The following is a 13608-nucleotide window of genomic DNA, read 5'->3' on the forward strand; positions in this document are numbered from 1 at the left end:
AAAGGGGCAGAGCTTTCAAATCAACCAATAATCCAGCTTAATGGCCTCCAGAAATGGTGTCATTTTACCATAGCCTGCAGTTCTAAATCTCCTTAGTGCATCGGTGCTGTTCTTTTACCAGAAGGAGATATTTAGAAAAGTTCTACACGTGCTCGTTTATCTCACTGGTGTCAGTTACTTTTCGGTGGCAGTGTGAGTGCTAAGAATGCAGTACAGGAAGAGTTCGTTATGGGGAGGTGAAGACCAAGGTTATTCGTCTCCTAGGGCTGCAGTAACAAATTACCATAAACTGGATGGCTTAAAACCACAGAAATGTGTTCTCCCCCTGTTCTGGGGGCCAGGAGTCCACAATCAAGTTATCAGCACAACCACACTCCCTGCGAAGGCTCTAGGGGAGAATCTTTCTTGGTCTTGCACCTTCTGGCAGCTGCAGACCCTCCTTGGCTTGTGGCTGTGGAACTCCAGACTCTGCCTCCTTCTCCTCTTCTCTTTGTGCTCTCTTGTCTCTTATGACACTCTTCACCAGATTTAGGATAATCTAGGATGATCTCTTCAATGTCAAGATCTCTAACGTAACTACATCTGCAAAGACTGTTTATCCAAATCAGGCCACGTTCACAGGCTCCCAGGGTCAGTACATGGACAGATCTGTGGGGGGCCACCATTCGACCCACTAGACCAGGTCCACATAGGATCTCATGTGGAAGCACTTTAAAGTTTTATTAGAAAACTTAGTGTTGAGCAGGACTCGCTGAGGTTATAGGCACACCTGCCCATTTTGCTGTCTTTGTTCGTTAGACTCCTCGGCTGCCCTCAGTCACGCAGTCTTGATGTGAAATTGACAGCCGGCCAGCGCCCTAAGCTCACCTCACCCGCCCACCTTCGGCTCTGGTGGTTCACACGGGGGTCGTGCGCTCATACCGGCTAACTGCTTGTGTCAAACGAGGGAACCTGCCAGAGAGAGAAGGCGTTGCATTTCACTAGGGAATGTGCACCCCCCAAATCACGATTCACGCCTCCCATTCTGGTGTACTAGGTAGGTTGTAGATTTTTCGAGATCGGTGGAAAGCTGTTGACTTTTGGGAACTTGTATTCAAAAATGTTTCGTTGAACCTGTGCCACCTGCCTCGCACACAACAGAATGCTGGCAAATGTTTCTCAAGCTGTTATCTTCCAGAAGTTTACAGAAGATGACACAAAGCAGGTAAAACTGTGCTGCTGATGAGGGGATGGAAGGTCAGGGGATTGACGGGTACCATCCTGTGATGTCAGAGCTGGCCGTCGAAGGGGGGTTAAAATAGAGTCTAGGCCCCAGCCCAGACCTCCTTAGCATAATTCCCCGGAGCGGTAATCGTGCACACCAGTCATTTGAAAGCCATGACACTAGTTAGGGGGTGAGGCGGGAGGTGCAGTGAGGGCGGCCCGCCAGGGTGTCGAGGGGATGGAAGGGGAGCCCTTCCCAGGGTGCCTGGACCCATGGCTCCCCGCTTGCTGGGCATCGACGGCCACCCCACTCCCTGCAAGGCCACACTCGTGGCCTGTCCTCACCAGCCCCCCCCCAAGTTCAAGCAGATAGCGCCTGCGCACTGCAGAGCCCGGGCCACGAGGAAGCTGACGACCACAGGAAACTCAGGGATGGCGTGGGCAGAACAAGCCACTTTTCCCGGGCTTGCCTGAGAGTGGTGGTGGCCACATTAAATGTATCCGCTCACTCATAATTCTGGTGAAAAACAGCACCCTGTCGTGTGTCTTCTTCAGGCCGTGATCAGCAGCAGGTCAAGCTTGATGACTTGCCAACTTCTGCTTGCTTGGTTATTTCTAAAGTTTTTAGAATCATCCATATGGTGCCGAATAATCACTTAGTTCTTCCTAAAAAGAGTGCCCTGATTTAAATATCTTCAATACCCTGGGTAAAGGAGCGTAGATGTTTATCGTAGGATCTCAGTTTTGTTGTTTTTATTTTGAAGTTTAAACTTATTGTTCAGTTACCTTTAACAACAGTCGCAGGCGTTGCCTTAAATTCGTTGGGCTCACGTCCTGGGCCAAGTCCTGTGCTGACTGCCTCACACATCTGATTCCACTTATTTAATCCTCCCAACAAAGGATGGGGTAAATCCTGCTCGTATTGCGTGTCACAGATGAGGCAGCTGAGGCTGAGAGGCTGAGGCGCATTCTCAGGTGTTATCTGAGCCTGCTTGCTCTTTACCGCTAAGCTCTGCTGCCTTCTGGGAGAACCGTTGATTTTCCAGTGAATTCTGTTCCGTATTTGAAAGTTTAGAGTCTCCAACTTTGTGAAATATTCAGAATTACTCTATGGGCCAATTTTTAAGCATAGACTCAGTTTGGAGGGGGGAATGCCTGGTGTCAATGCTGGTCACTCCCTTTCCACAAGTTCATTTCTGCCAAGCTGGTTTGGAGATGTCCTAAAGGGCTGGTTAAAGCAGGGGTTCTGGCCCAGCCTCCAGACAGTCTTGAGTGTCTGAGCGTGTGGACCTGGCCCCAGGAATCTGCATCTTTATTACACCCCTCAGTGGTGCTAAAGCCAGCATCTGGGCCATGGAAACGTTGCCACGTGGGCAGACCTGAAGGTTAACGGGGCCTCAGCACGGGAAGTGAGTGCAGCTGGCCAGGGGGCAGGGCCAGCCCGCCAGAGACAGGCAAGAAGCTTGGGTGCCTGCAGCTGGCCCTGTTTTACTCACAGTGAAAACCAAAACCGGAGAAGGAAGGGCCTCAGTTTCCAGTTTTTCCTTTTTCAAATTTGTCTCCACTTTGGGGTTTTTTTTCTAATCACTTTTCAACCAGTTATTCCTGCTCCGCCTGACTCCGAGGATTGAAAAGTCTCTTGGAACGAACGAGAAAGTCCATATTCCTATGTGTGAAAACACAACCAAACAAGCAGGGGGAAGAATCCCCAACCCCCAAAGATCCCAAATCCTTTTCTTTTTCAGTTTGTTTCTGGGATTCTTTCTTCTGATTGCAAAATAAATACATGCTTATTGCTGAAAAGTCAAAAGTAAGCGCAGCATAAACAACCACCATAGTCCTTCTGTCCACGCAGAGATAATCACTGTTCCCTCTATTTTCCTTTCATTTATGTCTGTGTCTCATCTTTCGTTTGTCAGTTGGTATTGAGCTCATCTGCAAGTAGCAGGGAATCCACCCTTATCAGACCCCAGGCTTGTCTCATGCCTTCTCTCACCCAGCCCATCAGAAGGGAAGATCCAGGTTTTGTGGGCCCTCCAGTTTACAGGGTTTTGCAGGCCTTCTTTAAAACAACGGAATACAAGGTTTAGGTATAAAAGTGAATACTTAGAATGAGACTAAGAAAAATAAATCACAGTCAAATTCAAATTTTAAGGACTGACAGATCAATAACCAATAAGGACCTACTATATCAAACAGGGAACTCTACTCAATATCTTATAATAACCTATAATGGAAAAGAATCTAAAAAAGAATAGATATATGTTTAACTGAATCACTTTGCTGTACACCTGAAACTAACACAACATGGTAAATCAACTATAGTTCAATTTTGTTTTCAAAAACAAGTAGGTAAAGGGAAAAAAGAAAGAACTGACAGGTGTCACAAACAGGAAAATAATGTTTCATTAACTAGCTGCTTGCCACATGCTTCATCGTTTTCTTTCTGGATATTTTTTTTGTGACATATGTGACAACGAGTTTGTAATATTTTCTACAGAGAAAGAAAAGAAAATTAGTCCTTCCTGTAACGTATTTGATCAGCTTTGTTTCTTATTATTGATAGATTTGAAAATTTTCTTTTGGCCTCACATTTAGTTTTATGGTAATGCTGTGTACATTTTTAAGATTGTTGTTAAATTTGAGAAAACCATCCTCAAACTTCTTTCATAAAGAAACTGGAAGATTTGGGAGCAAGTTTTCTTGCGCACGGACTCTTCATAAATTCTCTGATGAGGTGTGGAATTCCTAGAAGCCACTTCCACGCCGGGATGGCTAGTGATGCTTTGGCTATGCACAGACGTGACAGAGAATCACATTTCCCACTAAACTCAAATTAAAGGTCACCCGGGTTCACCGTCCTTTTGGCTAAGTTCTAAATTGCCTTTGGCCATTCCAACACCATGAAGGGGGGAGTATGGCAAGGGAAGTGAGAGTAGAAAGAAACAGCAGTTTTAAGTGACTGCAGTTGAAACACGCTACTTCCGCAAATTTTACAAAAAGCATATGAGCACCTTGCCAGGGCTCTTTCCGGGGCTGTGAAGCTTTGGTTTCATTCGCTCCATGAGAGATCTGCCTGGGGCATTGGCCCTTCATTCACATGCTTGTTGCCTCTTGGTCATAAGACGATGGATGCAGCTCCTGGCACAAATCATGATAAAGTCAGGAGGAAGTCAAGCGTGCAGGCCAGCCAAGTCCACCCCCTCTACAGTGCTTTTCCCAAAGCTACTTCTGGCGTCCCCCACTTACTTCTTTTTTTTTTTTTTTAATTGGAGTATAATTGCTTTACAATGGTGTGTTGGTTTCTGCTTTATAACAAAGTGAATCAGCTATACATATACATATATCCCCATATCCCCTCCCTCTTGTGTCTTCCTCCCACCCTCCCTCCCCACCTACTTCTTACTGGTCAGAACTGGGTCACATGGCCCCTAGCTGCAAGGGAGTCTGGAAGGGTGTTTTTTAAGTAGACCTATTTCTGGGCCCACAAAATCAGAGGGCTGTTGGTCAAGAAAGAGGGAATTGTATTAGGTGACCAGCTAGCAGTGTCTCCTTCAGCTTCCAGGTTGTTTTCCATGTGTATAGATGGACATATTGTGTGCCTGCGTTTTCTTACAAAAATTCATACGGCTCTATAGCATGTCATAATTGCTTTGAGTGATTCACCAATACTCAAAAACTAGGAAATGGGAAATTTTGTACCTCAATTGACATGTTGACCATCTTTTACTACAGAATAAATTATGTTCAGCTAAATCATATCCTGCATTTTTTTTCTAATTGTGGTTAAACATGCTGTATTTTTTTAGTAGCAGAACCTTTTTTCAAACAGCATCTCCATCCGTAACACAGATGGAAGCTGAGTCCCTTTGATGAGTAGGGTGGTTGTCAGGAACCCTTTCTCTTCTCTGCCAACAACCCCTGAAGCATTTCTGTGGAAATAGCACATTGTTGGTAGATACACTTTAAGACCTTTCCAGCCCAAAAAGGCTCCTTTGCAAACTGAGATGCCCCGAGAGGGCCCTGGAGCCCTTGTGGGTCCCTCCAGGGCTCCCCCCACGCACAGTGGCTTGTGAGGTGACCAGGAAACAAGCCCTCTGGAAAGAGCTGCTCTGAGACACCGAGCGCCTGACACAGTCGTTCTGGGCCCTCACACCAACCCTGTTCACCAGAGACCTTTCCTCAGGCGTTCTGACGACACACCGGATGGTTCTGCCCACAGGCCTGACCCAGTTTCCTCAGCCACTGGAGAGGACAAATACCACCCACCTTAGATTGTTTCTTGGGCCTGTGAAGTTTTAGGGTGTGGCTGACAGGGCTGAAAGGCTCTCAAAGGCTGAAATGCTCTCAAACATGTGCTGTGTTCTCTCTCCTCTAGGACGCAATTGGGAGGGGTGAGCTGGGAGGGACAGTGGAATAGGGAGGAGGCCGGGGGCGTGGGGGACTAGCAACCTACACACTCGCTGTCTCCCTCTCCAGCGCCTAAGACTGAGCCTTCCTATCCTAACCCTCTGTGGAAGGACCCGGGTGTCTGCCTGGCATGATGGAGGGGGAAAGAGAAGCCCCGGGTGGTCCTAAGGCACTGTTGAGTATTGGCCTGAAGGAACCTGCTCTGGTGATAGGGGCAGACATGTGAATTTGACCCTGGGTACTAGATGGGGACGGCAGGACAGAAGGGAAGTCGGAGGAGAAGCAGACAGCAGTATTGAGTAATGGCAGTTAAAATAGCCTTCTTTTGCAAATTTCACAAGAGACATTAAGAGAGATGAAACTGCATATTAGTTCTTATTTGGGAAGCTTAATTATGTGCCATTTCCTCCAAGAGGGTAGGGGCCTCCCCCCTCCTCTCTCCTGCCTTTCTCCCCTTCACACCCCCTTCCCTCTCCCCCCACCCACTGACCAACCCCTCCAGCTGGTAGCTGTCCCCCACAGCACAGGTGAGGCCTAGCGATGCTCTCTCAGAGGAAGTGGGCCTTTTTTTTCTTCTTCCTACCTCAAATACTAGATAAACCCGAATAACTTTTAAGTAATATCAGGAAATTAAAGACGTAATTCCAATTAATAATTTTTCTTTAACTTTTTATTTGGAAATAATTACAGATTCACGGGAAGTTGAAAAAGTAGTACAGAGAGGTCCCGTGCACCCTTCACCTGGCGTCCTCAGTGGTGGCTGTAGCATGTATTGAACCAGGAGATTGATGTTGGTACAGGCCACAGACTTCATTCAGATTTCACCAATTTTACAGTGATTTCTTTTTTAAACAGTTTTTCTTAATTATTAACATAATATAACCATATTACAGAAAACTCGGAAAATAGGGAGGAAAAAAATTATTCTTGGTTCACTGTCCTATGTAGCCACTATAATCATTTTAGTGTTCATTTCCTTCCAGTCTTTTTGTGTACTTTTAGCATAATGGAAAGTATCATTTATGTACAATATTATAATCTGACTTAACAATGTTTTAAATAAACATTTTTCTTCATAACCTGGTCTTTATCATTGTACATGGCCATGTAATATTTCAAATGAATAGGCCATATTTTACTTAATTATTCCCCTATTACTAGACAGTTAGATTGTTCCAGTTTTACTGTGTAATGATTTTGTAACATACAGCTTTATTTAACGTCTTCCGTATTTTGGATTCTCTCTCTAGGGTTTAACACCCAACGATATGAACATTTTAATGACTCTTGATATAAGATGCCAAATTACTTTCCAAAAGAGCTGTCTCAAATTTCTATGCCACTGACATTTTAAACTATTGTTGGAAGTGGATGGGGTCATTTCTTTAATTGTCACTCACTTAATAATTGGAGAATGATACATTTTTTGTAAAGTTGTAGTTTCTAGTTACTTATAAAGTTGATCATTTTTTCTTCTCTTTACTGGTGATACTTTTTATTTTGTGACTTGGCTGTTGGAATTCTTTGCCCAGTCATCTACTTAGTGTTTTACTTACTGATTTGTAAGAACTCTTTTATCTAATGAAAATCTTAAGCTTTCCTCTGCTAAACGTGCTACAAATATTTCTTCCCAGTTCATTGTTTACCTGTTAATTTGGTTTATCATTAAATTACTGTGTATGTGGAAATGTTACTTTTTTAATGAAACCAAATCTGCCTTTTTCCCTTCTTACTTTCAAAAGTCAGTCCTCTCTAGAGATGTGATAAGTTACTATATCCAATTCTTTTCTTCTCCTTTCTCCGTGGTTTGATTTTGTTTTTTTAATTTATACTGCTAAATGGTATAATATGAAAACCTAAGCAGACTTCTCCCGAAATTTTCTGTTTAGCTGAATGATCCGTGTCATGATCCTTCCTCACTTATTTGCAAATCCTCTTATTACTATAGATTATTAAATGTAGTGAGTTAGAATGTCTGGGTCAGCTCTCAACTAGACGATTTCTCCAGCCCTGTTTCCTCTTTGCTTCCACCAGATCATGGCCAGCACTGGGAAGGCGAGGCGGAAGGGGGCGGCTGGCATGCAGTGGGGTGGCCCCGAGCCCCTGCGCCGGCCCATCACTCCCGGCGGCCACAGGACTGGGTACCCAGCGTAAGTCCTGGTACTAAAGGAGGCGGGGAGTTACTTTCTTAAGCTTTGTTTTGATTAACTGCAGTGCAAGATGTATGTATTTTTAAAATTCAAAATAAAATTTCATATCGAAAAGCATTTATCTCTTTATTATTTATCTTTGGGGGATTTTTTGAAAGGGAAGAGGTTGAGTCTCCCTCTTCTCCCCACGTCTCTCAGGGTCTCCAAGCCACTTACGACCTTCATCCAGGAGAAGGCTGGTGTTGGCCAATGTGATTCTGAAGGAAAGGACCAAAAGGAGGAGCGGGTCTACCCGGAAAGGACTCTTGTTCTTTTCTGCAGCCTCTCACCGTAGCACGAGGCCCTTTGTTGGGATGGAGCGTCACAGTTTAAGATGCCGTCAGCTTATTTCCAGATGACTCTATAAAGCACCGATATGCATGTTTGGCTGCCAAACCTTATTCATTCTTCATAGCCTTGCTCCTACCCTGTTTCTATCAACAAAACTAGTGTGGTTATCCACAGCCTCTGGTCTCCCTGGGGACCTGAGGACCTGACCCCTGGAGGCTCTGGGGCCGCCCCAGGCCAGGCAGTCCAGCTTAGTCAGGGCTAAGCCTCTTCCATGGTCTGGGTGGCCTCTTCTCCTGTCTGGAGAGAACGCTGGAGAGAAACAGGTGCAGATAAGGGGATTATAGAGAGCAGGCGAAAAACCTACGTTTATTCATACAACGAAGAGCGGCCATAAGATATTTCAAATGAATATGACATACTTTACTTAGTTATCCCCTACAGCCGGGCGGTTTGCTTATTTCCACGTTTGCTCTGTAGTAATCTGTAACGAACAGCTCGGCACCGGGGATACAGCAACAAACAAGACGCAGACATGCCTGCCCTTGGAGATCTCTGTGCATGGGCGCTGGGCACTCTGGAGCCCCGGCACCTGCTCTGGTGGAGTTTGGCTGCCCACCCAGGACCTGACCCGTAACGATTTCGGGGTCCATGCTCTGGGTGGTGCTCTGCGATCTGTTTGATTTGATTTCAAAACTAGTTATCATGTGCTTCATATTTCAAGGTTTTTATTTCTAATGATTAATGTATAAACTAATATCATGCCTTTTTCTCTTAAACCTACAACCAGTATTTTTTAACCTACAGAAAAGTTGCAAGAATTATTACAGTGAAGAGCTTCCAGATGTTAGTGTTCTGCCACATTTGTGCTCTCTCACTCTCGCTCGCTCTCTCTCGCTCCCTGTGCATAATATATAATTTACACAAATACATATTTTTTTGCTGAACTGTTGGAAAGAAGGTAGCATAGTTTCAGCACACATCTCCTAAGAATAAGAACATCCTTTTACTTAACCACAGTATCACACCTGAGAAAGTTAACATTCACTTGATAATATAGAAGATAAATATTCCCTAATCGTCCCCAAAATGTCATTTCTATCTGAGGGGTTTCGTGTTCATTCTTTGGATCCAGAACATAGCCAAGTGTCAACTACTAGTAAATCCAGTTTATAAATGTAATATCTTTTTGAATGGAAGTTGTCAGAGAAATTAATAAAATTCATCTTGCTTGAGATGGGGAAGAGGACACTGAATCGTCATTTTTAAAAACTATTTTAAAATTATTTTTTAAAGTTATTAAAACCCCGGCTTCACAGAGAGGCAACAATAAGATAAGCATATTTAATCAGGAATAAGGGCAAAGGGAATCTAATAAATACAAGATATAACCAATGGGCACAGTTAATTCTTAAGTGAAACGTTCTACCTCATGGAGAGAAAAAGAGGACATTTTTCCATGCCTGGGGGGCACAGGGGGCTGGGCCCTGACTTGCGAAAGTGGCCCCTGCCAGGAATGAGGGCACCTCATTTTCCTGAAGTGATGGACCTTCCCACCCTTAATGAAGCAATGGCCCCATCACCAGCTCTGTCCATCAGGCCAATTTAACAAACACTTAGAACACGTCTGTGTGCCAGTTGCTAGGGGTGCAAAAATAAACGATGTGACTCGTGTCCTCAGGAGCACACAGAGGAAGCCGCCTAGTAGGGGAGAAAGACAGCGGCTGTTACGCGGTAAGTAGGAGATGACAGAGTGTAGGGGCTCCCCGCAGGCTGGCAGCACTCAGCATCTTCAGGTCAGCTTCTTTAAAAAGGTTACATGACTCTCCGCGCACAACCAGCGCCCTCTGATAGCCCAGTGATGCCGGAAGTGTAGATAAATCAACAATCTCAGTGATCTCGGGGACACTCTGACAATATATGCATGACACACGTTCCAGACACTAGTACTTTCGGAGTCAGTAATCCCACTCCAAGGATTTATACTGAGAAGTAATCAGATATTGACAGATACACACACACACGCGCACACACACACATAAACACAAGGGTATTTATTGAAGCGTCACTTATATAATGAGAAATAATCTAAACGCCCGAAGTAGGAAGCAGGTTAAATTATTATCCACATAAAATAGTATTGAAAGTAACGTTTCAGAAGAATATTTAATTCATGGAAAGAGCCTCCCAAGACATTGCTAAGTGAAACAGCAAATTATAAAATAGTGTGGATCTAGCCTGCTGGCCACATACAGTGATCCCAAGTTGTTCTTTAAAGTATATATTTGCATTTTTAAAAGAGTGAAAGACATCGGATGTTAATAGGGGTTGTGTCTAGCAGGACATTCTGTATTTTCTATATATTTTCCTAATTTTTCATGATAAACACTGGTTTTAAAATCAAGAAAAGAAAGGTTGAAAATAACGAATACAGTCGCCCCTGTGTAATGCAGGACCCTGCATCACCCAGCATCGGACAGGCGCCTCCCTCCCACCTCCCCTGGGCCAGACCTCACCCTCTGTGGCCCCTAGATCCCCTCTCCCCCGGCACTGCCCAAACGTTGCAACCTCATCTAGCACCTCTTTTGCTCCATCTCCCACCTCCCTCGCTGCTTTCTTTCCCGAGGCCTTTCACCAGGCTCCACGTCTCCCGGCCTCCCTCGCCCTCCCGCCCTCTGGTTCCTTCCCTGCCCATCCTCCTCTCCCTTCACAGCCCACGTGGTCTGCAGGTGACGTCTGCAAATTACTCTTTCCAGCGCCGCAGGTGACCGACCTCCCAGCTTCCAAGCCCGGAGGACACTGGTGGTTGCCCCACCGACCCCCCCCGGGGGGATCTCCCACCTCCATCCCACGGCCGCTGTGGGCTGGCCCCCCCACTCTCAACCCTCTTCCTCCTAAAATACTATGCCCCGCAGGCCCCTAGTAAGGACCCCATCCCATCCTGCTGGTTCTCTGGTTTCCCTTACACGCTGCTGACACCCAAGTCTCTCCCTCCAGCCCAGACCTGCCCCCTCCCCGTGCTAGATGTGTCCTCACAGCACCCCCAGTTCAGCCTTTTTTCCGGATGAACGCCACAGTCTTCTGAGCCCCCTGCTTCAGGGATTGGCATTAACACCCCCAGACAACCGAGCGGGACCCCACCCCCGGTGCCCAGCCCCCCCCTCCCACCTGCTCTCCTGGCTCCGGCCCCTCCTGTCTGCCTTCCTGAGCAATTTCTTCCTCCCCGGGCTGGGCGGAGCCTCCAGGCCACGCTGCCTGCCACGGGGCACCTTCCACGACCACGGACACAGTGTTCCTTCTACCACGTCGTCATGGAATCTCACCGCTGTGACTTCTCTTTCCCTTAGGCACCGAATCTAACCAAACCCTGGCCAACCAGGTGCTTCTTAATTGACACCCCCCAACCTCAGCCCTCAAAGCCCCGAGCTCCCCAGGACACTGTGTACCCTCCAGCCTGTATTCTGAGTGCACTAAATCTCTCTGTAACAAAGCAGTGCACTTACATGCTTTTTTTTTTTGCCTCTTGCTCTAGCCTGCCCTGCCCGTTCATGGTACTTGCTACCTCTGCCGGGAAATGTTCCGTCTTTGGGCCCCTGACAAACCCCAGCTCAGAGTTCAAGACCGGCTGAGTCTGTCTGTCTGTCTCTCTCTTACACACCACACACACACACACACACACACACACACACACACACACACACACACACACACACACACAGAGGCTTTTCTGGCCCACATGGCAGTTTAGGTGTCTGCTTGTCTTTGCTGCTGGAACTGACATTCAAACAGCCGTTTCGGGACTTCCCTGGCAGAGTCCAGTGGTTAAGACTCCGCACTTCCAAAGCAAGGGTTGCGGGTTTGATCCCTGGTCTGGGAACTAAGATCCCATATGCCATGTGTTGCTGGCAAAAAAAAAAAAAAAAAAAGAACAGCCGTTTCGTGGGGCGCAGGCCTAGACAGAGGGGGGACCAGCCTGCCGTGCTGTGTCCCCACTAAGCCCTTGCTGGAGCCGGTGGCTGGTGTCTCCTCGTTGAAGGGGAGTGGGTAGTGGGCGCTGTGCTGCTGTGCGCACGCTGCAGAGCCTTCCTGGGGACCCGCTGTGAAGGCTGACGGGAGACGCCACCCCACTTCCTACTTACCTCTCTGTGACGTGCTTGCACGGGCGCCCACTGCATGTCCGCTGGGCGAATGAGTCTCCGTCGACCCAGCTGCCAGCGTTAGGCACCGCACACGCCATCGACGGTGATCCGGAGAACAAGCTCTCCCCAGTCCTGTTCCTGCCCAACTCTTGTTGTCACAGCTGACGTGTGTCACGTCTTTTCTGATTGAATTCATCCCTTTGCTGATCGGCTTCATCCTTCGAAGAAAGCCCAGAAGACTGATACTTAAAATTGTTTGGTGGAAATGTCATGCTCCCGTGTCACCCAAAGCCAAAAGATCCAATTGTGTGTTAGAAAAATAATAGCCATGTTTCACTGTAAATTTATAAGAGCTAACAAGAGTGAGGTAAGGGCACTTCCTATTTCTTAAAGAGATTCAGTATCTACTAATATCAGTTTGACAAAAGACTTTCAGGTACTTCCACTTCCTGTATTTTTTGTAATGCTACACGGTCGTCAGCTGTCAAATATCTCCTATCTGTATTTATTGCTGGTTTTCTTTTTTCCCTCCAGGCTGGAAGACCGTCCCCTCTCTCCCCAGACGGCCACGCATGCCAGAAACAGTTGCCCCCCGTCTCTGCCAGCTGCCCACCTTCCAGTCTGCGGGGGGTCATGCCCGCTGCTCCTGAGCCCTGCACTTCCTCCTCATGTAAGCATCCTGGCAGCACGTGGGGGGCAGCTCTGGGCCTGGGGGCAGCTGTGGGACTGGGGGCAGCACTGGGCCTGGGGGCAGCTGTGGGACTGGGGGCAACACTGGGCCTGGGGGCAGCTGTGGGACTGGGGGCAACACTGGGCCTGGGGGCAGCTGTGGGCCTGGGGGCAACACTGGGCCTGGGGGCAGCTCTGGAACTGGGGGCAGCTCTGGGCCTGGGGGCAGCTCTGGGCCTGGGGGCAGCCGTGGGACTGGGAACAGCCCTGGGCCTGGGGGCAGCTCTGGGACTGGGGGCAGCTCTGGAACTGGGGCAGCTCTGGGCCTGGAGGCAGCTCTGGGACTGGGGGCAGCTCTGGAACTGGGGGCAGCTCTGGGCCTGGGGGCAGCTCTGGGATTGGGGGCAGCTCTGGGCCTGGGGGCAGCTCTGGGACTGGGGGCAGCTCTGGAACTGGGGGCAGCTCTGGGCCTGGGGGCAACTCTGGGACTGGTGATGCCTGGAATCTTATGAAGCAGCTGCAGTTACAGACCCAGAAAGGCCTTGGCCTCCCACCTGCTCCTGAGAAGCCCTCTGATCTCAGCCACTGCCCCATGTCGTAGAGGCCCACAGGCTTGCGACCACACAGCCAAACCTGACCGTGGGCTCTTCCTCTAGACCCCCTTCTCTGAGAGCACTGTGTCCAGTGCTCACATGTGCAAGCTATCTGAG

At 47.7% G+C, this 13608-nt stretch overlaps 1 protein-coding gene across 1 annotated transcript in view; it reads left to right on the top strand.

The window, feature by feature from the left end:
- Window positions 1–13608, top strand: part of ARMC9 (armadillo repeat containing 9) — a 139587-nt gene that overhangs the window by 111419 nt on the left and 14560 nt on the right. The window contains 3 exon segments of the mRNA XM_067027168.1: window positions 7648–7763; window positions 12764–12849; window positions 12852–12899. Of these exon segments, the coding sequence (XP_066883269.1) occupies window positions 7648–7763; window positions 12764–12849; window positions 12852–12899 (250 nt within the window).

This window comes from Kogia breviceps, chromosome 2 (assembly GCF_026419965.1).
Source record: "Kogia breviceps isolate mKogBre1 chromosome 2, mKogBre1 haplotype 1, whole genome shotgun sequence".
Taxonomy (NCBI): Eukaryota; Metazoa; Chordata; class Mammalia; order Artiodactyla; family Physeteridae; genus Kogia; species Kogia breviceps.